Below are 27,526 nucleotides of genomic sequence, written 5' to 3' on the forward strand. Positions count from 1 at the left end.
TAATAAATCGTATGCCAGGATCAGAAGAATCTTCCACACTTGGTGTTGCTCTCAGAAGGTAGACCCCAGTAATCCAGCTGTTCCCCAAATCTTGGAGTTCTTGCAAGACGGCTTTGATAAAGGTCTATCACCCAGCACGCTTAAGGTTCAACTAGCCGCCTTATCAGCCTCCCTTCATCAGAGACTTCTTCAGATTCCAGAGATTAAGGACTTCATAAGAGCAGTCTCCAGACTCCGACCTAGGAGATGCCGGCCAGCGAGCCCATGGGATCTCTCCTTAGTTTTGAAATCCTTAAGTAAGGAGCCCTTTGAACCAATTTCTCAGATTTCTTTGAAATTGTTGATATTAAAAACAACCTTTTTACTGGCCATAACCTCGGCCAAGCGAGTAGGTGAGTTGCAGGCCTTATCATCAAAGGAACCATACACCACCTTTTTACAAGATAAGGTCCTGATGAGATTTCTTCCGATGTTTTCTCCCAAGTGTCCTACATTCTCCAACCTAAACCAACTAATAACCATTCCAGTTCTCGCCCCAGAACTTACTGCAGAAGATCCGGAACTTGGGAGCCTGGATGTGGTAAGATGCCTAAGGACCTACCTCTTGAGGACTCAGGATTTCAGGAAATCAGAGAACCTGTTTGTTTTGTTTTCTGGACAAAACAGGGGTTTAAAAGCATCCAAACCCTCAATCTCCAGGTGGATTTCTGAGTGCATCAACTACTGTTATCAGCTGGAGGAGAAGGATCCACCCGAGTTCACTAAGGCCCACTCAACTAGAGCAGTGGCAACATCGTGGGCTGAGAAGGCTCTCATCCCGCTTGAACAGATATGTCAGTCAGCGTCTTGGTCCAGTCCAAGAACATTTTTTAAAAATTACAGAATAGGGGGATCTGCATCCTCCATGGACTTCTCCTCTACAGTTGTTAGCCAGGCCTTTAAGTTACCCAACCCTAGGGATTAATGTACTTGCTAAATCCCCAATTGTGCCGCTGTGGACGTAAGGGAAGCTTACATTTGATTGATAATGTGTTTTCCCTTAGTCCAACAGCGGCACAACGCTCCCTCCCTTTGTTATATTGATATTTGTTGTCTTTATAATTAACTCACGGGCGTTGAGGGCCGGCCTCCTCTTATACCTGAGGGAGGAGGGGCCAACTCAGTTATGTTATTAAAGTTATTTTACTATTAAATATTCTTTTGTCCTGCCAAGCCTCACAGGGGCAATAAACCCCCAATTGTGCCGCTGTTGGACTAAGGGAAAACACATTATCAATCAAATGTAAGCTTCTACCCTGGATTTAAGTTCCTATACTGAGAAGCCATTTTAAAAAAAATATTGTTACACAACTTAGTTATGAAACTAAAGTTATAGTAAGTTACCCTTACTACATTGATAACTTCAGTTTGGACTTACAATATGCACCACAAACGTATCTGTATCTATAATTGTAAAGTGTAAAAAAAAACAGAAGAAAACTTAGTGTAACAAAATAAACAAAGTAAGCATTAAACAGGTGGACAATAATTGGTTTTCCATAGTTACATAGGATGTACTGTACACTATATTCACACAAGCCATCCTAATAAGTTATTCCTAGTTTTTCTGCAGCAGATTGCAGCTATTGCAATATAAATCTTTTAATATACCAATTTTTAACTATTCACTGTACATTTTGCACTTGATTTCCCCATTAATGAGAAATGGCAGCCCATTTCCTCCCTGGTAAGTGGTGGGGGTGTGAACAAGTCAGCTACTGTATGTTTGCTCTTGTCTCAGTGATTGATGTATGAGTCCACTTGCAGCTGCACTAACTCCAACTTAACTGAAAATCCAGCAATTCAGCTTAAGTTTTCTTTAGGGTGTTATTCATGGGCCCCCTAATAAATCCATTTATGGCTGCTGTGAAGAGTTTTAGGCATGTCAATTCATTGGCTCAATGAAGGATCTGTTGCGGCAATTATGATGGATCTCAGGGTTGTCTTGTGCCATAGTTAAGTGGCAGCCCTTATTCTTCACTTTAATTTGTCTTTTAGAACAACATACAGCAGCATGATGTTCTTCCCTTACTAAAACTTGTCCAAACACTGATAGTCAGCTGCTGTTTGTCTATGGGTTAACACTAATTCTGGTGTATTTTCTCAAGCAAAGATTTTAGTGTACTGCCAGGTTCATTTGTGCTCACCTGACTAAATGTATGTTACAGGAGCTAAAGAGTTAAAATTGAAGGGAAACTACAGCAAAAATTATGATAATTACCGAATAAATCATTTTCAGGTATACTCTGAGGGGGCCCCAAATAGGTTCAGACTGCACTCTACAGTAGTTCTACAACACATAGCCAATAAATGACATTGAAGGGATACTGGTTTCTGTTTATACATGTTAACAGTGCTTCAAGTCAGGACTGGAACAAAGTAGCGAGAATTAAAAAAAAATGTAACTAAATTTTATTAATTTTTCAAAATATAAGTAGGCATTACAACAAGCACTCTGTAAGCGCGAAACACAGGTCGCCTAGTACAATTTTAGGCCATGTTCTCACAGCGTAAGAGACCAGCCGTTCCGTGACCCAGCCAGGTCACGGAACGGCCGGTCTCTGGAAAAGATCATACTGTCCGGTACTGCAGTACCGGCCGGATGTTCTTTCGGGCCGCAGAGTTCTGATGCGGGCGCATCCGCGCATACCCGCTTCAGAACACTCCACTGCACACTATGAAGCGAGTAGCCAGATCCGCTCGCTCCATAGTGTGTGCTGACATGGTTATCTGCGGCTGCTATTCACTTAATAGCTGTCGCAGGAAAAAGACATGTCAGTTGTTTGCAGCGCCGTGAGAGATCCCGGCCGGAGCGTATTCTATGTGTATACGCTCCGGCCAGGATCACATAGAGGAATAGGCAACGTGTGCTTTCATGAAAAGTACGGCCATTGTTGCCGAATACAATGGCCGTATTTTTACGAAAACCTACATTGTGTGAACATAGCCTAACAGCATAAGGGAACATATAAGAATGTGATCGCATCACAGGTCTGTAAAATAACAGATCAGAAACAACCCAAAGCTCCCCTAAACCTGATAATTAGAGTGCCAACAAGGATAGGGATTGAGCTAATGCTCGAACAGACACCAAACCAGGGGAGAAATAGAGCAAACTGAAAAACCAAAAAGAGGAAAGAAAGAAAAGGGAAAACAGAGAAAGAAAGAGCAGATGGGAGAGAGGGGAGGGAAGTAGCTCCTCCCTGAGCCAGGAGAGATTTATATTCATCCGTGTCAGCAAATTGGTAACAATACAATAAAACCAGGTCCGAAAGAAACAGGGAGCGCGGTCATGTAGTTGTGGTGTGAGGTCCTCCATACACTTAAAGTCCTTAACTTTCTGAATCCACATAGAAATATTAGGAGGATCAGATTCTCGCCAGAAAGCAGGGATACAGGCTCGGGCGGCATTAATCACGTCGAAGAGAAGAGTGGTGGTAACTTCTGAGGGGGATGCCTGACACGTGCAGGAGGAATAGCGCTAGAGAAAAGGGAAGATGACGATCTGTGAAGGGAACCAGTTTAGGGCAGCTACAAAACATATGTAGGAGACAAACTTCTCCCCCACAGTTCCTCCAGCACAGCAGAGATACTTCCAGAAAGATCCTAGAGTCGGGTAGAAACCCAATACCAGCAAGACAGAATTTTGTACCCCGCTTCCTGGAGACGAGAAGAAAAAGAGGAGGAGTGCATGCAGGAATACACCCGCTGCACCTGTGCTGCAGAGAAAGTGGTATCAAGGTCCTCTTCCCATGCAGCAAGGATAGGAGGTGGCGGTTGCTTCAGTGGGGAGCACAAAATGGCATAAAGGAGAGGAAGGAAGTGACGGAGAGAGATCCAGAGCTTAGACCAGACGCGGAACTGGATCTTCCGTCCCGGCAGGGAAGGATGGATTGCCGAGAACAGGGAACAGAGGAGAGGGATGGGGACAAGGAAGCCCGAGAAGAGGTGTTTGCGACAAATTTTTAAGGTTGGGGTGATTGTAGGGTGAGAACCGACAAAAAAGGCCAGGGCCAGTATCTACGGGGCTGCGAGTAGGGGAAGGGGAGAGAGCACCATCTCCACAATGACCCACAACTTTGTGGAAGCATGACAATGGCAATCCAGCACCCTAGAAAGATGAGCAGCAGTATAGAAGTGGTATATATTGGGAAGGCCTAGACCCCCATGCGACTTTTGGTGATATAAACCCGACTTCACCAAGCAAGGCTGTTTATGTGCCCAAATAAATTTTGTGAGAAGCGAGGAAAGTTGCCAGAAATAGGACAAGGGCACCGCGACCAGTAGGGCTTGGAAAATAATATTGGTATAATTGTCTAGGAAGAATATTCATTTTGAAAATAGAACAGCGACCAAACCAGGTGAAGGTGCCCTTGTGCCATCTGAGCAAGTCAGCTTCGATAGTATTAAGCATGGGCTGAAAGTTTGCCCTAAAATTTTCAGAAGTGGTAGGTGTAAGTTGGACCCCCACATAGGTCAGGGAGGATCCCAACCAAAAATGAGATGTTTTTACTTCTGTGAATATCCCATAAACAGTGCAGATTGGTTAGACTTGGCAATTTTTTGTAAGCTAAATAGTGACAGCTTTATTAGCATTCTGACTGGACACTAGGGCAGTCAGTCACTGGAGAGAGGTGCGTCCAGGGAGGCACGCAATACAGGGAGCTTGGTGCCCAAAAGCAGTTGATCCCTCCTCTTTAACACTTTAGAAGCCATGAGCTGATACATTAAAACGAAGAGTATTGTTGTACCGTGTTAGCTATAGAAATCAGTAGAATAGAGAAGAAATCAGGCGATACCTTTTGGAGGCTAACTGAGTATATTTGATTGTAAGCTTTCGAGCTTTAACTTCATGTCTGACGAAGGGAGCTAGACTCTCGAAAGCTTACAATCAAATATACTCAGTTAGCCTCCAAAAGGTATCGCCTGATTTCTTCTCTATTCTACATTAAAAAGAAGTCATACAAGCTATACAAGTCTAAAAACTCTCTTCCTGATGGCTATTTAGGGCTGTCACTAGTTTTGATATCTCTAAACTGCTGACAGATTCTTTTTAATAAATGCCTAGCTTAGAGAAATATTGGGTTTATACAGATTGTAGCTTCCATTCACTGACCTCTAACAATCATGTTTCAAAAATTTCAAAAATTATTTTACACTTTAAGACTAGGTTCACACTATGTAAAGTTGATGGCTGTCTTTCATAACAACAGCTATCATTGCGCAAATAATGTCTATTATTTATAAAATTATGGACGTTATTTGCGCAATGATGGCCGATGTCATGAAAGATGGCCGTCATTTTTACATATGGTGAAACTAGTCTTAAAAATGTAAAAAAATTATTGTCATTTTTTTTAAACATGACATTTAATAGCCATTTGCACAGCTTTATATAATATACTGACTAAGCTGGCCCCCAGGCAAGGGCTAAATAAAAAATCTCATCAGGGTTGACACCATCTCAGAGTAAGTTTCATTAGGGCAATGTAATATTATGGCTTATTATATTGCTAGACGATTAATTTCATTTTTTGGACTTAAACACTTTAGTTATTTGACTTAAAGTAGAAGTCCGGCGAAAATTTTTATTAAAGTATTGTATTGCCCCGTAAAAGTTAATCAAATTACCAATATACACTTATTACGGGAAATGCACATAAAGTGTTTTTTCCACATCAAGGCTTTACTTCCTGGATAAAATGGTGATGTCACAACTAAAACTCCCAGAGCTGTGCGGGCTGTGGCTGCTGGAGAGGATGTTGGCAGGGGGATGCTCAGTGTCCCTCCAGTGCCCTGTGTCCCTTAGTGTCCCCCTGCCATCATCCTCTCCAGCAGCCACAGCCCGCACAGCTCTGGGAGTCAGGTCGTGACATCATTTTATCCAGGAAGTGAAGCCTTGATGCATTAGTAAGTGCAGGGAAAAAAGAACTTTTTGTGCATTTCCTATAATAAGTGTATATTGGTAATTTGTATAAATTTTTGGGAGCAATACAATACAATTTTTTTTTCCAGACTTCTCCTTTAACCCCCTCCCGCCGCTGCACAGTAAATTCACGTTGCTGCAGCCTATGCCGGGTGCTGCAGCGATGTGAATTTACTGCTGAGGATGACACAGGCGTAGGAGCTGCGCCTGTGTCATCCACGGCGGGTCCCGGCTATCAGTGATAGAGTTAACCCTATAGATAGAGCTAACCCTATAGATACTGCGATCAGCACGACCGCAGTATCTATGGGGCTCCGGAGAGACAATTCTCCCTCTACTGAGGGAGAACTGTCTCTCCGGTGTCCATCGGGCTCTGCGAACTGATCCCAGAGACCCGATGGTAGTCATAGAAACCGGAAGCCTCAGGCTTCCGGTTTTTATCTACGGAGGCCAGCGGGGGACAGGAGGGAGGACAGAACGTGCGCCTGTCAGCTCTGCCGTCTCCCCTCTCTCCCCTGCCTCTGTTATAAGATAGTAACAGCGGCAGGGGACATCAGCTTATGGGATCTTTATGATCTCATAAGCTAATGTAAAATCACGACCTGGGCATTGAGGCATCAATGATCCCAGGTCGTGAAAGGGTTAAACATATCTACATATATAGAGAGAAGCACTTTGCAAGCCAATGCAATATTTGTGGGGGTTGTGAGCAGCCAAAATATAGATCCAGGATCCAGAATTCCAGAGTTCATATAAAAAAAGAAAAATCATAAAAATGGATATCCATGTTTTCTGCTTATGAGACAAACTTATGAATTGTTATATTTTGAACTATATGAACGTTTGGCTGTCTCATCTTTTTGTTATTTACTGCGGTTTTGTGGAGTATGGGTGCAGTCCTGTATATCATGTAGTGTACCACCAGAGTTGGACTAATCCTGAAATGTTTAATTTATGTGCATTGGTATGATAAAGCTGTGTTTACATATAACCGTAAAACTCTTTTTACTCTTTTGTTAAAACCCCCTTTTGCTCATTTAACTTGGCACAAGAGCTTATAGCTTGGTAATAAACATACTGCTGAAATTCAATCCCTGACATGAGTATCTGGATATGTAAAAGGCATGGTTCCCAAGGTTTTAGTTTGGAACTAATTTCAGTATATTACAACCTCGCTGAAGTTTTAGTGATGAGTGAAATGAAAAAGTTAACCCCCTTTAACCCCCACCATTAACTCCCTTTAATTAAATTTTGGCCAGTAAGGCCATTTTCACAGAGCCAGAATATGGCTGTATTATAGAATGTTAAGGATGCAAGCCCTCGACAGCCTGAGCTTTAATAACCATAGAAATCAGAACTCTGTATTTTAATTCTAATTTTTTTCGTTCTATGTTTATTCCTAGTATCCTTATAATTCAGAGTATCAGACTTCAACAATAGTGAATGAAAACACCAAATCCATGTATCTGGGACAGATAAAAGAAGCAATGTCTGGGTTATATGAAGGATCAGCTGATATCTTCTCCTCTGCTCCATCAATGTCTACAGTGGCATTCTACAACAACCCAAATGGTAACACTGGTAATATGGGCTAAGAATTTAAAATCTAACTTTTTTACTATGTGAATAGATGTTTGACTACTATACTTATGCTTTGTTTTTGTTGTTACTGTTGCTTAAAAATGTTTGTGGCATATGGCAAAGCCACCCAAGAAGACGCTACTTTCTTGTCACACTGTTGACCTCGGTTATTGGGAAGAGTAGACCCCTGTAGCCCCCAGGCAGGCTGCATAGACAATCAGTTATTACAGTTGCCAGAGCAGGTGTGACTATTAGGGATTAGCGTATCACCTACTGTAGCCATACAAAACTCTGCAGCAGAGGAACATTTGACTAATGGCCCTTTAAGTGTCACTACTGGAGTCATATAGGTCAAAGTCTCAGCGAGTCAGTGTGTGTGGTGGCAAACAGGTGTAGGTGACCTTTTTGACATGAAGACACCATTTTCGTGCAAACACATCCATTTGAGTTAGAAAAGCATTCTGCTTTCTTGAGACTGATACATTTTATGAGTAGTTAAATTGACAGATCTATAGTTAAAATAATATTGCTACAGCTTTGGGTTAATGAAATCGACACTTTACATATCTTCGAAACGTATCTGTCAAAACCTGCGTTATGACTTCTTCTTATTTCTTGACATGATTGCTTCACATTTCAAGGATTGTTAGGCCTGCTGTTGACCTGTAGTCTGAACTGCCTTGTAAAGCTGGCGTCACACACAGCAGTTTTTTGTTTTTGTTTCTTTTTTTAAACACTATGGTTTTTGGTGCAGTTTTTTTTAGCCAAAGCCAGTACTGGATCCAGCAGGAAGGAGACATTTTTAACCTTATATTTCCCACTTCTGGCTTGGCTTAAAGCGGTATTGTCATTAGAAGAAAATAAAAACGTTTCCACCATTCTTACTTTTACTATTTAATTCAATAGACTTTTCAATTAAGCCGCATCTAAAGGGCAATTAGTAACCCCAAACTAGAATACTGTACCCATAGCCGTCATTGCACTAAGGGGAAGCCAGACAGCTACTGTAAATGATGTCCGTTATTTTAGACTTAAAATGACGGACGTCATTTTAAACGGAGCTAAAAAAAAAGTTGTGTGAACATAGCCTAATATTCCTGCAGGCTATAGTTAAGTCAATATCAAAATTGCTGATACAGAAGTAGTATAACATTTCCCCCCTCCTTTTGCTTCAAGTGTAATGGGAACTGTAAATTATAACTTTTGCCATTCATCGGACATGTCAAGTTAATAAACGCAGTAGGTGAGATCCGCTGTTATCCTGAGATAGAGCTGGAAAGGGGGTGTGACAGTGCACTCTATTCCTCAGTCAGCCGAAGATCTGACACTTCATAGACTATAATGAAGCAAAAGAGAGACTGATTTGATTGACAACTGGTGAGAGACGCATACTGCCACCCCTCACTGCATCTCAAGATTGAGACCCGCTGCAAACAATAATATTTGACATGTCTGGCATGTCAAAAGTTATTACAAATGACGTAATGCTTTAAAGGATAGGTCATCAATTGCTCATGAGCAGGAATACAATATTCACTTTAATGGGAGCTGAGCTGCAGTAACCCAGGATAGCCAATAGACAGTGAATAGAGCCAATTGCTTCTGGCCCAGTTTACTGTGTAGTGTGGGTGCGATGGCTGTGCTGAACAGTTGATTGGCAGGGGTGCCAGGTGTCAGTGATTGACGGCCTGTCCTGTACATGGACCATCAATCAGTTTCCCCACAAATCCTCTTTAAATCTCAAAGGAAAAAAACTGCCCAAAGACTGCAGCAACTTTATTATTTCTGAAAGCATTTATGGGAGGGGGGATACTGCCACATTTTTACAGACAATGTATGTGGCTTTTTTCTTCACATTTTAGCATGCCCCAGTTATGGCACCTTTTGGCTATGTTCACAGACTGTCTTTTTTTAACCATTTGATGGCCTTCTAAATGTATGGTCATCATTTTGAGGCCAAATAAAAGTGGTTATTTTATAATGGCAGGCGTTATTTGTGTAATCACAATTGCCATTATAAAATGATGGCTGTTACTCGGCATCAAAATGACAGCCATCCTAAAAGATGGCTGTCAAGCGGACAAAAAAGGATTTTTGTGGGAATATAGCCTTTCCATGATTTTCCTATAAGCTTCTATTATAAGAAACTATTATAACTATTGTCTAAGTAAAAAAAATAAAAAATAAAAATGGTTGTAAAAAAAAAGGAATAAAATTCATGGCATGTTTTTACAAGAAAAATAGAAAAACGTGAGAAATGAAGTTGTAAAGAAGCAAGTCTAGGCTTCTCACTGCAAGTGTTGATAGTCTTTAAGAAAGCTATAAAATCACTTCCACACAATTCACATCTTGACTTGTCATAAAGAAGCTAATGTACATAATTTCTGCGGCCAGACCTATATTCCTGGATGCATAAAAACAATTTACCCATCAAGTTAAGTTTTATTATACCTTTCCTCTCCATACAGAAACCTCAACATGTGCCATAAATACACCTCGGCAGTACAAGGCTGATGCCATTAAACCACACACAAATAAATAAATGCTCTCAGTCTTTTCATGTGGTTTTCACTATTGCACTTATGTCCATTGAGGTTAGCTTTGAAAAAATGCCAAATTCTCTGTACAGCATGCTCTACAACAGCCAACAATCCCCATGCAACATGTGAGTCAGAATTTATAAATTCCTATACAATAATATTACACATCTCATGACTGGTTTAATAGGTGGTAGTTGAAGAATTTTCTTAAAATGCTCAATGTTCATGTGTCTTTATACCCCTAAAAGTAGAACTTGTTTTTTAAATAAAAATATTCATACATGCATATGGGGTCAGTGACAAAACACGGAGGCAGAGGGGAGATGGTAACATACTGCACACTCACTTTATTCATACACATTGAAATTTACTTAACCTGTGATTGCTTTTTCTGCTGACACCAGTCTTCAGGGTTGTCAGCATCACATAAATACTTTTTCAACCATTCAATTCTCCCAAGGTAATAAAAGAGCTAGCACAGAAAGTATAAGATGTCACATGATTATCATATATATATATATATATATATATATATATTTTATTTTATTTATTTTTTTAATAAATGCTGTGCTAAGCAAACCATGAATTTATGGTTATTGAGAAAATATCAAGTCTCAAAATAACACAGTCCTTGGTGTTCAGCAACTAATACTGTAATTGCCTTAAAGTGCTACTGTCACTCTTTATGCGGTTCTCAGCACCATCCACAAGCGTAGGTGCTGCACTTTGGATATATGTGTGAATAACTTGTCTATGTCTTCTTTCTGCTCTATCTATCTATCTATCTATCTATCTATCTATCTATCTATCTATCTCCTATCTATCTATCTATCTATCTATCTATCATCTGCTATCTCTGTATTATCTATCCCAGTATTCTTGTGAATGGCAAGATATAAATATATATATATATATATATATATATATATATATATATATATATATATTAAAACAGAGTCAATGTACTAAAATAATATTACTATTTGTTCAGTTCTAGTTTCTAGTGATTTATGGCGGCCCCTTGGTCAACCCATCGGTCAACCCTCTGATTAGTTATAACATATTCCAAAAAAATATCATTTAACATCATTGTGTAGCAGTGTAACTGTCACCTAAGCACCTAAAACACTGCAAAAAAATTAAAGGAAAATTGAACAGTTAGAGCCCATTCACACTACGGAATTGGCGCCGAAATTCTGCGTGAAACCCCTGGGCGTGGGCTGCCTGCTATCGGTTCGATAGGGCTCCCATTGAATCAAAGCCCTCCCATTCAAAAAAACAGATAGCAGGCAGGATTCGATTGGGTCTGCGCGCAGGGGTTCCTGATTGGAATTTTGGCGCTGATTCCGTAGTGTGAATGGGCCCTTAGGCTCCTTTCACCCATCAGTAATCCAGGCACGCAACTACGGACAGGATTATGGATGTGTATTAGTAACCATTCACATTTGCACGGACCCTCTGATAAAAACTGCCACAACTGTGCCACAACTAGGAATCCCACAATGGCTTGCTCATTTTTTGGGGGGCACGAATTATGGTCCTAACAAGGGTTCCTAACACATACAGATTCATGTGTATGGGGCCATAGAAATCAATAGCTCTGCATTCTGTTCACATTTGTGGGTAAACAAATGCAGAAGGAATAAATTTATGTGTGAAAGGGGCCATAGATGTTAGAGAAGTGGAGTAATAATGCAAACCATAAAAAATGAGGATGTCACAGAAAAATGTTGAAATCAGTGTGAATAATAATGTTAGTGGTAATAATATTCTGCTTTGCATGTAATGAAGTGTGTTACGTTGTTTCTTGACCCTACAATGATTAATTCTCTTTTCTCCATTCTTTGCAGTTGTTGAGACTGTGCAGGATGGGGTTGATATTGAGGCTGAACAGCTGTCCTACACTGTGGAGAAGCTTTTACCTTTTACTGACTATACAATCAGTGTGTCCGCTTTTACTACAGTTGGGGAAGGACCACCAACGGATATTGTCATAAGGACTAGTGAGCAAGGTACTATTTGGTCACTGAAGGCTAGTAAAAAAAGCTTAACAGCTAAACATGAATTAACATTTCCATGTCTTTATCTTTAGTTCCCAGCTCAGTAAATAACGTAAGTTATCAGAACATCAGTTCAACATCAGTCATGGTCTTTTGGGACCCTCCTTTGGAACCCAATGGGATGATAACCCATTATACAGTCTATGCCATGGATTTATATACAAAAGATGCTTTTCATGTTCTAACAAGCAACACAAGCATTCTTTTAACAGGTGGGACCTTATTTTTTTATTGGTGAATATATAACTGTAAAGCAATAGACACGATAAATAGCTCTACACCACTCAATAGACAGCAACTGACTAATGTATTACTCATATTAGATATTGTAAAATTAACAACAGTTATTGAAAAAACAGATGCAGTTAAAGGGGTTTTCCTAGTTTATAACATTAATGGCCATTCACAGGATAGCCCATCAATGTTTGTTAAGCGGAATGCTGACACGTGACACCCCCTGCCAAGCAGCTGACACCGACATCTTCTCCCAATGCATAACAGCTATAGTGGCGTACTGTATAAATTACCCCCCAGCATAATACAGCCTTTTCAGTGCTGATGGTTCAGTGCTTGCCGTGATGCTATAGGTTATTTAATTTCTGCTCAAATATCACCTTGCAAAGCCAGTGCATCAGTAACCTCTTCTTTCCATTTATAGTAGTGTAGTGTATAAATCACCAGCCCAGCTCAGTGCAAGCCTGTTCAGTGCATTTCACCAGCAATATGTGATACGTCTATGGCATAACTAAGACAAGTGTGTGATGTGTTATGTGATTGGCCAGAGAAGTAAGGGAGGGAGGCCTTTGTGTGTGCCTACTATTAGCAAACAACCCAGCTCAGCTTGAAATTGAGAGAATAAGAATCATCCCATGTCCCATGAAGAGAAGTCTCATGGGCTTAGTAAAGGCAATGAGAGTATTAAAACTGGCTTGTCACCACTCTAAAGAGTTAATCTAATAGATCTATGCTGGTGTTTCCATTTTTTTTTTTTTGAGTTGTGTTTTTTTTTTTTTAGAGATGCTATACTGGAATATCATAATATAACCCTGTAACACAGGCTGTGGATGTTGTGTATTTGGACTTTTCAAAGGCATATGACGCAACACCACATAAAAGGTTAACCACCTTAACCACTTAAAATGAGAATGTTAAGACTAGGGGAAAGTATGTGTAAATAGGTAAGCAGTGATAGGAAAAGGGTAGTTGTTCATGGAACATACTCTGATTGGGGCACATTTACAAGTGAGGTACCATAGAAGTCAGTTTTTGGTTATTTTATTTTTTTTCAAATACAGTATTTATTTATGACCTGGTAGACAGAGTGGAATTTTTATACCTGCAGTTGACACTTAGCTTTGTTAGGAAATTGACACAGTGGGGGACAATATAATATTACAGAGAGATCTGCATTCGGATATATGTAAAGTTATGAAGTTGGCCAATAGAAATAGGAATTTATCAAGGCCGACGTACCCATACATTGATCTCAAATAAAGCCCTGCCACTAAATCTGCCCACACAACAAGCAAGCAGGGTGTACATCAGGGAAAAAGCAACAATTTTTTATTTTTTTTATTTTTTTTTCCCAGTGAATTGCAGAACCAAAACAGATTAAAGAAGGGTTTTGTAGGTGTTTTTGTCTTCCTTGGGATTGTTTTTCAACCTTATAAACTATGGCAATGTATTGTGTTTTCTATTGTTTTTTTTTTTTTGACTAATGACTACACATAAACCTACTCAGTGTTTTATCCAAAAGTTAGGGCTCTATTACACGGAGCTACAATCTGCTGAATCAGGCCGGTTTGGTACATTATGGCTGTAAGTTGCTGTGGCCAGTTTGCACCAGTCTAAATTTTACACCCTTTGATCAATCTCCCCCAATTTATTTTTTAATTGTGAAATAACAAACTTCATTTTGCTACATGAGATTGTTAATGTAGTTATTAATTGAGGAACAAATGTTTGTAATAAAATTTTAAAGATTTAAAAAGATTTATGTTTATTAAATTAAAGAGTGAATACAGTCTATTTTATTTAAAATGAATGTTAAAGTGTGTCTTTTAAGAAGGATTACTTCTATAACACATAAAGCGAACAGCTAAAATCTTTATAAATATACCTAGAATATTTACACAGGATTTCTTTGCACATATATTGATCAATGTTACTTAATTATTTAATCTAAAGCATTTTGCATTGTAGATTATTTTGATTTTCTTTTTACATAATATAACCCGTTGACAGCAGTGGGAGTAAGTCAGAGAGGGATTCTTCATCTCTTTTAATCCCCAGATGGAACTATGTGCTGGGCTTTTATCACAACTTGACAAATGTCTACAAAGAAGTAAAATCAACTTCAAACTAATTCATATAGACTATGAATGTGAAAAATGTGCAGATGCTGCTATAAAACTTTATGATGGTCAGAAGTGATTTTCACTTACCGCTGGTAATATGTATATCGTGAGTGAGCTTCTAGAGAAAAACTGATATAGACTATGGATAAACATTACCAGTTTTATTTTGTTAATTTAAAGTGAGCTTCCAGCCATTAAAGGGTTTTTCTGATCATATGTATTAGACTCGGCTTGCTCTCGAAATAAAAAATAAAGTGGTTGACTAAGCGGGCATTTCTGCAGAAATGTCGGGGGTGGGGGGTGGGTGGAGCAGAGGTGATCAGCAGGCATTTCTAATGCATCTGTACTTATGCCAGCTGCAACAAAAAGTGGTTCCACTGTAAAGAACGATGGTGACAGGCATTTATCCAATGGGAGGAGTCAACAGTGATACAAAATATGTTATATTTGCGGCTCCAAGGTAGGAAGCTGTGCTTGGTGGGGGAAGTAAGCAATGGTAGGTATGATGAAGAAAAATCAAAACTGTCAACCTAGTAAAAGCCAAATAGGTGTCTACTATTAAAAAAAAAAAAAAAACTAAATGGAAAATTGCTGCCAAACATCTATCTGCTATATTGAGAATAATTATAGTGAAATTACTGATAAATTGATTGATTTTAGGTTTAAAAAAGTATATGGACTACAAGGTGCGTGTTACAGCTTCAAACTCAGCAGGCGAGAGTGCTGTCTCAGAAGAAAATAATATATTTGTGCGAACCCTTGAGGATGGTAAGTATAATTATTACAGGTCACAGAAAAGAAAATCCATAGTTTAGGTACTGCTGTAATTTTAGTATCTTTGTACTGATGGAAACATCGCACTGCATTTCTGTATCAACAAGCATATGTTTTGGTGAGATTCCACTTAACTACAGCATTAACTGTTTATTACCTCCATAGTAAACTCCACCCCTTTTATTAGATAAATTCCCCTAATTACACAACACCATGATTGGATTTTATAGCTAGTAGCCATTTTATTAACAAAATACATATAAATAGAAAAAACATTCAGGTCTCAACCAACCCAAGGCTTCCGGAATCTTGCATTATAAATTTGACAACCACCATATACTTTACAACAATAATAGCCAGTTGTAATAATACCTGAGAAACAAATACTTATTTATTACCCCCAGATTATTTTATGATAAGGACAGACTATCAATAAATCCCCACCCACATGGAGAACTATTTGGGGGTCTATCAAATTAGGTATAGTGCTGAAATACAATACTCTATACTAATCTGGCCACCAAGGAACATATCTAGTCCAACAAAGAAACCAAGTGCTCTAATGCTGCAAATAAAACTTGGTGCCTCCTGTCCTTCACCAAGCACCCTCTCTTCTATGCTTGTAATATCTGCAATACCAGGAATGACTTAGTGATGCCCTGCACCCCTCAAAATGTAGAACTAAATGCTATCCCTGTCATAAAGTGACATATTTTTGGGACTGACCAATGGGCCCTCATCACCTCCAACCAACTACTCATATCCTCCAACACTTTCCAGCTCACATGCTGCCTATGCACTTTATTTAACACCAAAGACTCATTTGGCAAAGGATCCTACAATTCCTGTTGACATGCTACCTTCGACTCTTCTGGTCCCGTCGATCACTGCAAATAAGATATTGCATCGACAATGGGGCCATTAACTGCAAATACATGCACACCTACAACCCAAGCATTTAAAAGTTATCTCCAAAACCCTCTTTAAACTACAGTAAAACATACAGTAAGTAATTCAAAAGATGTTAATACATAATCTCAAAATTTTATCATGACCAGAAGGATGACCAAAGCAATAAAGCCCCATGCCCTTGCCGATTCTAACCTGAAGCAAAAATCTCAGTCCACTAACACAATACAATAAGCAGAATTTAATTTAAGTAATAAATACTGAAGGTGATACTGTGACATTTTCCTGGTCACCAAGACACCTCAGAATGCCCTTCTTTTAATAAGGGATAAAAAGCATTACTCTTACAGGTCGCCACATTTTTCTAGAAGTGGCATGCACAGAATTACATAATTGCCAGTCACATAAGCCTGTACCAGTTAGACAGTGCACTATAATTATTTATTAACTATTGTTAAATTGTAGTCACAGACTCCCAAAGGTGAAAGCCACAGTCCCCCATATTACTAGATGTAAACGTTGTATAACTATGTATTGATTGTAACAATTTTATGAGTTTGCTTTTAGTAATGGTGAGAAAATTGTTAAAAGTACAAGTACATTTATTTAATTTCTTTGTAACATATGTATAATCTATTTTCTTTTAGCACCAGGATCACCACCTCAGAATCTCATTTCAGCTGGTGTTAACGCGACTGCTATCAATTTGGAGTGGTCGCCACCTGCAGAACCTAATGGCATCATTACACACTATGAAATAGTCTACACAAATTCAACACTGATACTTGCTCAAAACACAACTTCAACCATCTTCACCATAACTGATTTAAACCCATACACTCTTTATAGGATTTCTGTTCGCGCTTATACCCAGTTTGGGCATGGCAACCAATCAACACCAATACTCTCAGTAAAGACTTCTGAGACTGGTAAGTACAAATGTTTTTAACCTTTGGCTTTGAACAGAATATGCACAGCAGGTAGAGAATGATGACGTTGCGGCACTCACTTGAAATTCATAAGAATCTTTATTAATCGCTGAACAGCATACAAAGTAACCACATGTGCTCAAAAAAGGTTACATGGCAGATACAGGTGCACTCCACTTAAAGCGACGGCCGTTTCGCGGTCATACGCATCAACAGGCTTAGTGGTACCACTAAGCCTGTTGATGCGTATGACCGCGAAACGGCCGTCGCTTTAAGTGGAGTGCACCTGTATCTGCCATGTAACCTTTTTTGAGCACATGTGGTTACTTTGTATGCTGTTCAGCGATTAATAAAGATTCTTATGAATTTCAAGTGAGTGCCGCAACGTCATCATTCTCTACCTGCTGTGCATTGGACTCTATATTGTGGATTGCGGAGCACCACGCCAAGCTGTCCGCTGAAGCAGACTGACCATAAGGGTGAGCCACAGAAGCAGTTGATTGTATACGGAATGTATATCTGTGTAAGGGAGTAGTGCCAAGTGAACCTTCCTGATTTTTTTGAACAGAATATGTCAGGGCATTTATGCAGACCTAACCATAACTGGTTGCAGAAAATTGGGAAGTGAAGGGCAAAACCACATGCCTCATCCAGCTCATTCTAATGATCAGTGGAGGTCTGAACACTCAGACCAACCAAACCCTTTGTCAAAATGGCAGGAAAACTTTAACACTAAAACAATAATAACCCTTAAACTTTATTGAACTTTTTTTTTCTTAATCTCATTAGGGGACTTCACATTATGCTTTTGTATAGTCAGTATAACAAAGTATTATTGCTTGCCAGCAATAAAGTAACAGGCACAAATCCATGGGCACTTTCAGTAGGCCTCTGACTGTATGCCAATCTATGGGCACCGCTGGATTATGTGCCTTTTTTATTCACTGGACGTAACTGAATGTCCATTTACTGGAACAAATAATTAAATTACAGTTATATCTGCAAAGTTATAGTTAGAAAGCGGTAACATTGTTTAAGGTTTCCTAAGATAATCCATTATCTGAGGGCACAAAAGAAGAAAGAGGAAAATGTTGACCCAACACACACAGTGATTGACATCTTTCATTAAATTTGTATACAGAATAAGCTGTCAATCACTCTGTATAGCCTCAGGGAAGCAGGATTCACATGCTTTCTATAAGAATTGCTTTTTATCTATCATGAGATTTTTTATAGGGATTTTCAATAAAGAAATAGGTTGGTGCTATACAATGTTAGTGCTCTTACTAAATAAATAATTTGTACTAATTTGTCCATTTTAGCTCCAAGCAGTCCACCGTATGACTTGCTGTACCGGAACTTATCATCCACCAGAGTATTGCTTACATGGCAGCCACCAATATTTGCTAATGGAATAATTCTATTTTATAAGATTAACTACTGGAATTCTTCTCATTCTCTGACTATAAAGAGTAATGACTCATTGATCGTTTTGTCAGATCTTAAAAAATATTCCCAATATCAAGTTGTAGTATCAGGACACACAATACATGGAGATGGAAATCAAACCAGTGAAATCCTATACATGACTACTATGGAAGACGGTAAGTCCAAATAACCCTATAATACAACATATAATGTATAATAATGGTTATTGTTACTCTGTAGCTATCTACATATATTAATATTCCTTGTATACACTGAAATGCCACATTATGGCTATGTTTTTTCACCTCCGTTTAAAATGACGTTCTTTATTTTGAGTCTAAAATAACGGACGTCATTTAGCAGCCTGGCCTCCCCCTAGTGCAATAACTGGTGTTTGTATATTATTCTAGTTTGGAGTTACTAATTGCCCTTTGGGTGTGGCTTAATTAAAATGTCCATTGAATTTAATAGTAAAAACGGAGAAAGAACGGTGACAAAAGAAAAACTGTGTGAACTGCTAATAAAAAACGTCCGCTTTTCATTATTTTGACCCCCGCAGGAAAAACATCCTTTATTCAATACACTGTGTGCATTGGACGTCCGTCTTCCCATTGACTTCAATGCATTGGCATTGCAGTGAGTTAAATCTCTGCAAAAACTAGCGTTTTTTTAAATAGCCTTTTAGTGACATACATTCAGTAGCATGTTGGACCTCCTTTGGCCTGCTGAACCACAGCAATTCATCATGACGTATATTCCATACGTCACTGAAGTATTCTGCAGGAATATTGGCCCACAAAGAAAGAATAGTTTAGATCTGTAGACTGTGAAGGCAAGGGAAGCAAGGAAAAGTCACTTAAAAGTTCCAGGAACTAATTCATAACTATATGAACCCTGGAGGATGGTGTGTTGTCCTGCTGAAAGTGTCCTTCTTCCTTAAGGTAGAGAGCATTGGATAAAATGAACATCAAAAGGGTTATAAAACACATTTGGTTGAAACATAGCCTTGTAGTTATGGTTCTAATATTAGTGGATTCATACATACTATGTTAAAGACAAGCCATCAATATGTTTTTCTGGAAAATCTTTGTCACATTAAGAATTTAGGAGGAGATTTATCAAACATGGTGTAAAGTGAAACTAGCTCAGTTGCCCTTAGCAACCAATCAGATTCCACCTTTCATGCCTCACAGACTCTTTAGAAAATGAAAGGTGGAATCTGATTGGTTGCTAGGGGCAATTGAGCCAGTTTCACACCATGTTTGATAAATCTCTCCCTTAGGGTTTTAAAAATCACACAAAAAAAGTATTTCTATAACTTCTTTATTATGCTTAGGCCCCGTTCCTACTGAGCAAAACTAGCGGAATTCCACGGCGGAATTGTCCGCCGCAGAATGCTGTTAGCCTCCCTCTCATAATGGGAGTCTATGGGAGGCGCACGCTCCTTCCCTGTCCGCGCTGAAGAATGAACATGTTCCTTCTTCAGCGCGGACAACGCAGAGGGAGAGGGAGGCTAACGGCATTCCGCGGCGGACAATTCCGCTAGTTTTGCTCAGTGGGAGCGGGGCCTTACTCTGTATTATTTTAGAAATCTAAATAGTACTGAAGTGAGTTTATGATCTTCTTGTTTCTATGTTCTTTCTGCAGTTCCTGATGATCCACCCTATAACCTGTCCTACAGAATTCTAAACTCTACTTCCATACAACTATTTTACTCTCCTCCTTCTTCTCCCAATGGCATTATTAAGTACTACACAGTCACTTGTTTTGGCGTTACAGCCAATGGTCAGCATTATAACAGCAGTACCCAGACCATAATAATAAGTGACCTCAAAAAATATAGTGAATACAGTATTGCTGTTAGCGCAAGCACATCTGTGGGACCTGGACCAAGAACAAGTAGATTGCTTTTTTTAAGAACTGGTGAAGATGGTAAATTGTTAATATTTTTAAATCTCTTTGCCACGCCTTGCATGTCTAACCACAAATAACCTCAAGATATATATGCTGCATTAACCCATGTTGCTTAACTTCTGAATGATCATCTACGTGATATGCACTAACAATAAAGGAATTGCAAAATAAGTGTTTATACAAATATTTTAAATATGGAGTACTATAAACATCTCTGGCCAAAAAATAAATGTGATGCCATTGGGACTGTGTGTTGTCTCAATGGCTCTGTAATTCATGTTCCATTGTACATTGGCACCCTATGGCATCAAATTGTGATGGCATTTTCTTCTAGAAGTGAACATCTATGAAATTTAGCAACTTTTTGCTGGACAGATTTGTATGGTAATTGGCATAAAATCTTTTTTTTATTGTTATTTTTCAAAGGGTGTCATTGAGATTGTAATAATATTTTAGTGGACTGCTAGTAAAGTAATATATGAAATGGCTATCACATTTTATGTGATAATTTAGGCTATGTTCACCTTTGTAAGAGACCTGCGGCTCCATGATCTTTAGCACCGCTGAGTTCTGATGTGGAGCATCTGTGCGCGCCCGCATCAGGACTCCCCACTGCACACAATGGAGCATGTGTGAACTGACAGGGTTTTCTGCGGCTGCTATTCATTGAATAGCGGCTGCAGAAAACTGACATGTCAGTTTCTTGCGGCACTGCTAGGGATCCCTGTGTATGTGTATACATACCGTTCAGGATTCTCTCAGCCTTCAGCACAACATAAGTTCCGTGATTACTGCAGAACTTACGTTGTGTGAACATGGCCTCACACTGTTTTGCTGGTCGTACTTCTTCTAGTACCTGGGACAAATGTATGAAATTATGCAAAAAAGAGCCTGTGAAGCCTTATTTAAGAGTCTCAAAACACAAGACTAGCCAGATATCCCTCCGGGAAGGACCCATCCAATGGATGCCACATGTTCTTCATAAATAGCTAACCATCAATGAAGCCACAATAAAAAGCCTATTAAAAGCAAGTTTGTAAGTGTGGTCTGGGCTTGAGTGAAGTTGCCCAAAAGTTTAATAAGGTTGTGCAAACATTTGAAAACCTTTATATAACACATAGGGCCAAAAGTCTAAAAGGACCCCCTCTTTTTCTGGACAACCCCCCCCCACCCCCCCAAATGAAGTGTTGCATGGGATGATTGCTAAAAACACAGCTCATTCTACTTCACATCTATGACACTATCCTCAATGTGATCAGTCATATAATATATTTCTATGACAGCCGTCAAGGGGCAAAAAAATATGTGCACATAGCCTTAATTATATTTTTAAGAATTGTTGGTAATGTTTTTTCAACATTTCCATTTTTCAGTGTACAAAAATAATCCTGGAATCTTGAAATTTTTATTCCCACCACAGTTCCACCCCGTGAAGGCTATGTTTACATACTGTCAAAATAACATCCTTTTTTGTCGGACGTTATTTGCTTTTATATGACGACCGTCCAATAAAGACAGATGTCATTTAGATGATGTGTAAACATAGCCGAAAGGCTATGTTCACAAAATGTAGTATATGAGTAAAGAACGGATGTTGATTGCAACGGAATCAGCGTCTGTTCTTTACTGCTGGGGTGGCATTACATTAAAGTCCATACAATGCTGCCCCCTGTATTCACACATGATTATGTTAACGACCATTCTTTAGAACAGGCATTAAAATAATGTACCTGGCTGTTATTTCCGGATGCTGTCCACCGAACAATGTCCCAGAATAAAAGTTGTTCACACAATGCAATGTGCAGCGGCGGCCACAAGTTACATTGAAGTGAATAGTTAATTGATTTGCGGGCACACCCGACGGTGTCGGCAAATCAATAGTAAAAAGAGAACATTCTTGCAGCTGATACAGAGGCAGCCAGCAGTTTAACAGCTGTTAAATGTAGTGTGAACATAGCCAAAGTGTGCTCTTAAGATAAGATAAGATTTTATTTACCTCATTTGTGGTTTTAGGCTATGTTCACACACAGTAAAAATAACACCAAAATATGGTCATAATTTTGAGTAAGAAAAACTGACTTTGTATGAACGGGTAAAAAATACCTGAGCATGTTCATTATTTTTACACACGTACTCAATTATGGCCGTTCTATACAGTGTGTGCACTGCTTTCCAATTTCCATGAACTTCAATGGAGCATTTTATTATACTGAAAATTTAACCATAATTTTACCTCAAAATTATGAGGTTATTTTACTTATTTTACTTTTTACTTATTTTACTTTTTATTTTACTTATTTTACTGTGTTTCAACATAGCCTTTATAGCTGATCAGTGCCTATATACTGTATACATTAAAAGATGGAGGCAGACAGACAGATATAATTGTAATAAGACCCTGAATCACCATGCTTGGCTAAACATAAATTCTTTTGTGTCATGGAAAATACATTTACTAATTTAAATAAATGCACTTGAACTTGGTTTAAAAAAGCAAGTTTAATATTGATTTTGTACTCTGAGTTTTACAGATACCATGACTTTGTAGTTCCTTTATTCCGTGTCCTCATGCATTATACTAATACGAGATGAACATGTTACCTATACTATATCATCTGATTTATGGTCTTAGCATTACATGTGGAAATAGTTCGTCTAGCGGATACTCATGAGCTTTAAAGACCTGTTTCTCACAGGAAAAAGAGATATTTATGAGTGGACAATGAAATTCTCTCTTCTTCAGTTCAGGTCATAACTGGGAGGATGGGCAGTTAGATAAATTAATATTATTTTATATAACATAGACTCAAAGCAATGGGTATAAGCTTTAGTCATTTTTTTCTTTTTTGTAATTAAAAAAAATCCCCATATTTCAAAAAGCAAACTCTTATTCATTTCTTTATGTCAGTCCAGATTTATGAAAACCTGGAGAGCCCCTTTAAGTTTAAACTATGACCATCCCTACTTATTGGAAGTATGGCAGAAACATTTTCACTGTGTCTCAATCTCCAGCCAGGTGCACAAATCATCTATCTATCTATCTATCTATCTATCTATCTATCTATCAAGTCAAAGATAAATGCAGCACTCGGTTTGGGGAAATAAACACGTCTTTTTGAAGTTTATCTCTGGAGTGCTGCGGTATCTCTTGACATCTATATAATCCTACACTGTTGGCCACCGGTATTTACTGCTTGGCACCACCACATCAGCTATTGCGGTTTGAAGTCTATCTCGGGCGTGCTGTGGTATCTCTCGACATTTCTATCTATCTATCTATCTATCTATTATCTATCTATCTATCTATCTATCTATCTATCTATCTATCTATCTATCTATTATCTATCTATCTATCTATCTATCTATCTATCACCTATCTATTATCTATCTATCTATCTATCTAGCAAATAGATAATCCACGGCACTCACGGGGTTAAACTGTGAAAAAAGTAAGTGATTTATTGCAGCATTCCAAAACAAGACACGACGTTTCGGTAACCTCACGTTACCATCCTCAAGGATGGTAACGTGAGGTTACCGAAACGTCGTGTCTTGTTTTGGAATGCTGCAATAAATCACTTACTTTTTTCACAGTTTAACCCCGTGAGTGCCGTGGATTATCTATTTGCTATTTGGGAACGATCTGTGGTCAGGATCCAGGACCGCTGGCACCCGAATATTTTTGAGCAGTGCTGCTTAGATTTTCTGTTACATATCTATCTATCTATCTATCTATCTATCTATGCTTCAGTCTGGAGTGCACTCAAAGACCCGGTGTAGGAGTGCCAGCAACGGAGATTGGAAAAAGTCTCCTCTTCAATATAACCAAGAAGTCGCAGCACATCCAAATAGTGCAAAAAGCTGTGTCTTTATTTCAAAGCAGCAAAATCAATAAGTGCAACGTTTCTGTCTCATCTCGAGACCTTTCTCAAGCTTGAGAAAGGTCTCGAGATGAGACAGAAACGTTGCACTTATTGATTTTGCTGCTTTGAAATAAAGACACAGCTTTTTGCACTATTTGGATGTGCTGCGACTTCTTGGTTATATCTATCTATCTATCTATCACCTATCTATTATCTATCTATCTATCACCTATCTATTATCTATCTATCTATCTATCTATCTATCTATCTATCTATCTATCTATCTATCTATCTGTGACAGTGCTCCCCCTATGAATTGCTGCCATTTAATGCTCTATTTTCCAGCAGCCAATCCCTGGGGTAAAAGACCTCACCCAACAACAAACTTTGCGATTCTATGTATATTGGTCGGACCATCTGCAAACAAAGCACTAAGTGCCTCTTATGTCCCCCTAGTCTGTAAGCTCTTGCAAGCAGGTCCCACTCCTTTTGTATTTTTATTTTATTTAATTCTGTAATGTGTGAGCGTAATTTTTTTTTTTAAAACACTACGCAATATGTAGTAAATATTATTTTCATTATTCCTGGCTCCAGCTGTTTCCAGTGCACCATCACTTCTCTTTGACCTGGATCTGCTGCACGAAGCACTCATAGCAGCATTGGGGCAAAGTGTTCCTGCACTGGCACCAGCTGGGGCAGAGTGCCGCACAGCCTGGGCTATTGAAGGTAGCCAAGGAAAACCGTTTGTCGACTATGGAATTGAGCAATGAGGGAGATCTTCCAAGTGGTAAAGGGCAGTAAATCAAGGCACACTGTAAAAATAATTCTTATGGTTAGGTGGATCGTCCTTGACTCATTTAGTGTCATGGGAAATAGATGCCATTATAGTGTATAGGAGATGGATGCCATAGTCATCCATGACCCATAGGTGACATTTAACAGATACTTCATGAAAAGCAAAAGAAAAGTTCACATGCTGAGGCTTTATGACATATTATATAACAATAAATTATACTCTATTCTAAATGTTAAAAGCCAATAGAAAACTGTTTGTCTACAAATATATTAATAATTGGAAATGCTTAGGTTCAAACTCAATTCATCTCATCACTGTCAAAGCACTGGACTAATCTAGTACTCAGCCCTTCTGTCTCCTTTAATACAGTTAATTCTTCAATCTTCTTTGTGCACTACAGGCTATATAGAGTAAATGGGAAAACTTATTTCCTTGTCCCAGGCTTTATGTTTGGATTCCTGTGAATGATTGTTCTAATATCTAATCTCTCTACTGTAATGACTGACATCATCTATTGTATTTTTTCTTTAAAAGAACCTAAATCTATATTTAATGATTTCCCCTTATTCCTCCTGCAGCCCCAGACAGCGCCCCTGAAAACATAACGTACAGGAATGTATCTTCAACCGAAATTGTTGTATCATATTCTCCACCAACTATACCCAATGGAATAATACTATATTATACTGTGTATATAACATGGCTGAATGGCACTGTGGAGAGGGCTACCGATACAGCTTATCTGACACTGACCATTACAGGTAATATAGTCATTCTGATTTTTGTAGAAGCAGACAGAAAATTTGGGGACTTGGTAGTGCATCACAAGAATGCACAGCTGTTAACAGTAGCAGCAAATAAATCAGATTTTAAACCCTTCACATCAGTGATATTTAGATATTCATTCCTACTGCTGATGACCTGTACAGTAGAAATATATATATATATATATATATATATATATATATATATTTAAGGAAGTCAGTGACAGGAGAAGTTCTTGTCACTGACTGATCAGGACCCCCCTCCAGGCAGACTCTATGTGCAGAAATCCGATAATACTAATCAATGCTATGCAATGGCATAAATGCAGTCTAATGATTGCATATAAAGTGTAAAAAAAAGTTTTGAAAAATATACAATTGCCAATAAGTGTTCAAATCACCCCCTTTCCAATTATACAAACAATATATATATATATATATATATATATATATATATATATATTTAAAAAAAGAACATATTTGGTATTGTAGCATACAGCATAGTTACATTTTCTTTAACACCAATATGATAACAATAAAAACTAGAGATCATGGCACAAAAATGACACCCCAACCAGCCCTGTAGGTGGCAAAATGAAAGCGTTATGGCTCTTAGAATGTGGTGAGGAACACTACTTCAATGTGACCTTGACATCCATGCATTAATGACCTTTAGACATTAAGGGGTTGTCCCAAGCCTGTAGAAATTTGTAAGCAAATTAACCATGTATCTAAAGCACAATCCAAAATTGAAGGGGTTCTATGAAGAAAAAAAAGATGTTTTCAAATCAACAGGCGACAGAATGTTTAAGAATTTGTAAATTACTTCTATTTAAAAACCTTAAGCCTTCCAGTACTTATCTACTGTATGTCCTGCAGGAAGTGGTATATTCTTTTCAGCCTAACACAGTGCTTTCTGCTGCCACCTCTTTCCATGGCAGGAACTGTGCAGAGCAGGAGATGTTTTCTATGGGGATTTGCTTCTGCTTTGGACAGTTCCTGTCACACACAGAGGTGGCAGCAGAGAGCGCCACATAAGACTGGAAAGAAAACTCTACTTTCTGCAGGGCATACATCAGCTTATAACTACTGAAAGGCTTGATTTTATTTTTAAATAATCTACAAATCTGTATAACTTTCTATCACCAGTTGATTAAAAAACAATTCTCCGGAGTACCCCTTTAAATGCCACTCGATCTGAGTAATGATATTTTTTGGTTTACAAGCCCATATACAGGTAACAACAGAGAATGGTGTAGTGTAGAGGGTACAATGTTAAAATCTGAGTGAAAGAAACACAGTACGCAGGGTTCTAGCAAGAGTATGCAGTCTGTCAGTGTGCACTACAACAAAGTGAGAGTCAGTATAGAGAGGAAAAAAAAACTTGAATAGAGTAGAAAATGCCTACAAAAAGTAGACAGTGATCTGTGTTCTTATTTATTACAGGTTTGAGAAAGCATACCAGTTATATTCTAAAGGTCTCAGCCAGTACGGTAAAAGGGGAAGGGGTACACAGCAACCCTGTCAACATCACTACAGAGGAGGATGGTAGGTTCATAGAAACTATATCGCCAATGGAATACTATATTGTAAAAACCTTTGAATTTCTTGTTTATGATGGTCGGTTTCTCCATAGTCTAGTGATT

The 27,526-nt window shown here is 38.6% G+C and overlaps 1 protein-coding gene across 3 annotated transcripts in view; it reads left to right on the forward strand.

The window, feature by feature from the left end:
- Nucleotides 1–27,526, forward strand: part of PTPRQ (protein tyrosine phosphatase receptor type Q) — a 284,668-nt gene that overhangs the window by 121,454 nt on the left and 135,688 nt on the right. For 2 of the 3 annotated variants that reach the window (XM_069973994.1, XM_069973980.1), the window contains 9 exons: nt 7,369–7,537; nt 11,937–12,098; nt 12,179–12,358; nt 15,164–15,271; nt 16,834–17,115; nt 18,438–18,719; nt 20,191–20,475; nt 25,695–25,877; nt 27,327–27,428. In XM_069973994.1, coding sequence (XP_069830095.1) covers nt 7,369–7,537; nt 11,937–12,098; nt 12,179–12,358; nt 15,164–15,271; nt 16,834–17,115; nt 18,438–18,719; nt 20,191–20,475; nt 25,695–25,877; nt 27,327–27,428 — 1,753 coding nt within the window. The remainder of the gene's footprint in view (nt 1–7,368; nt 7,538–11,936; nt 12,099–12,178; nt 12,359–15,163; nt 15,272–16,833; nt 17,116–18,437; nt 18,720–20,190; nt 20,476–25,694; nt 25,878–27,326; nt 27,429–27,526) is intronic. The other variant, XM_069973987.1, reaches the window with a different exon arrangement.

The sequence above is a fragment of the Dendropsophus ebraccatus genome, chromosome 1 (assembly GCF_027789765.1).
Source record: "Dendropsophus ebraccatus isolate aDenEbr1 chromosome 1, aDenEbr1.pat, whole genome shotgun sequence".
In the NCBI taxonomy this organism is placed as follows: Eukaryota; Metazoa; Chordata; class Amphibia; order Anura; family Hylidae; genus Dendropsophus; species Dendropsophus ebraccatus.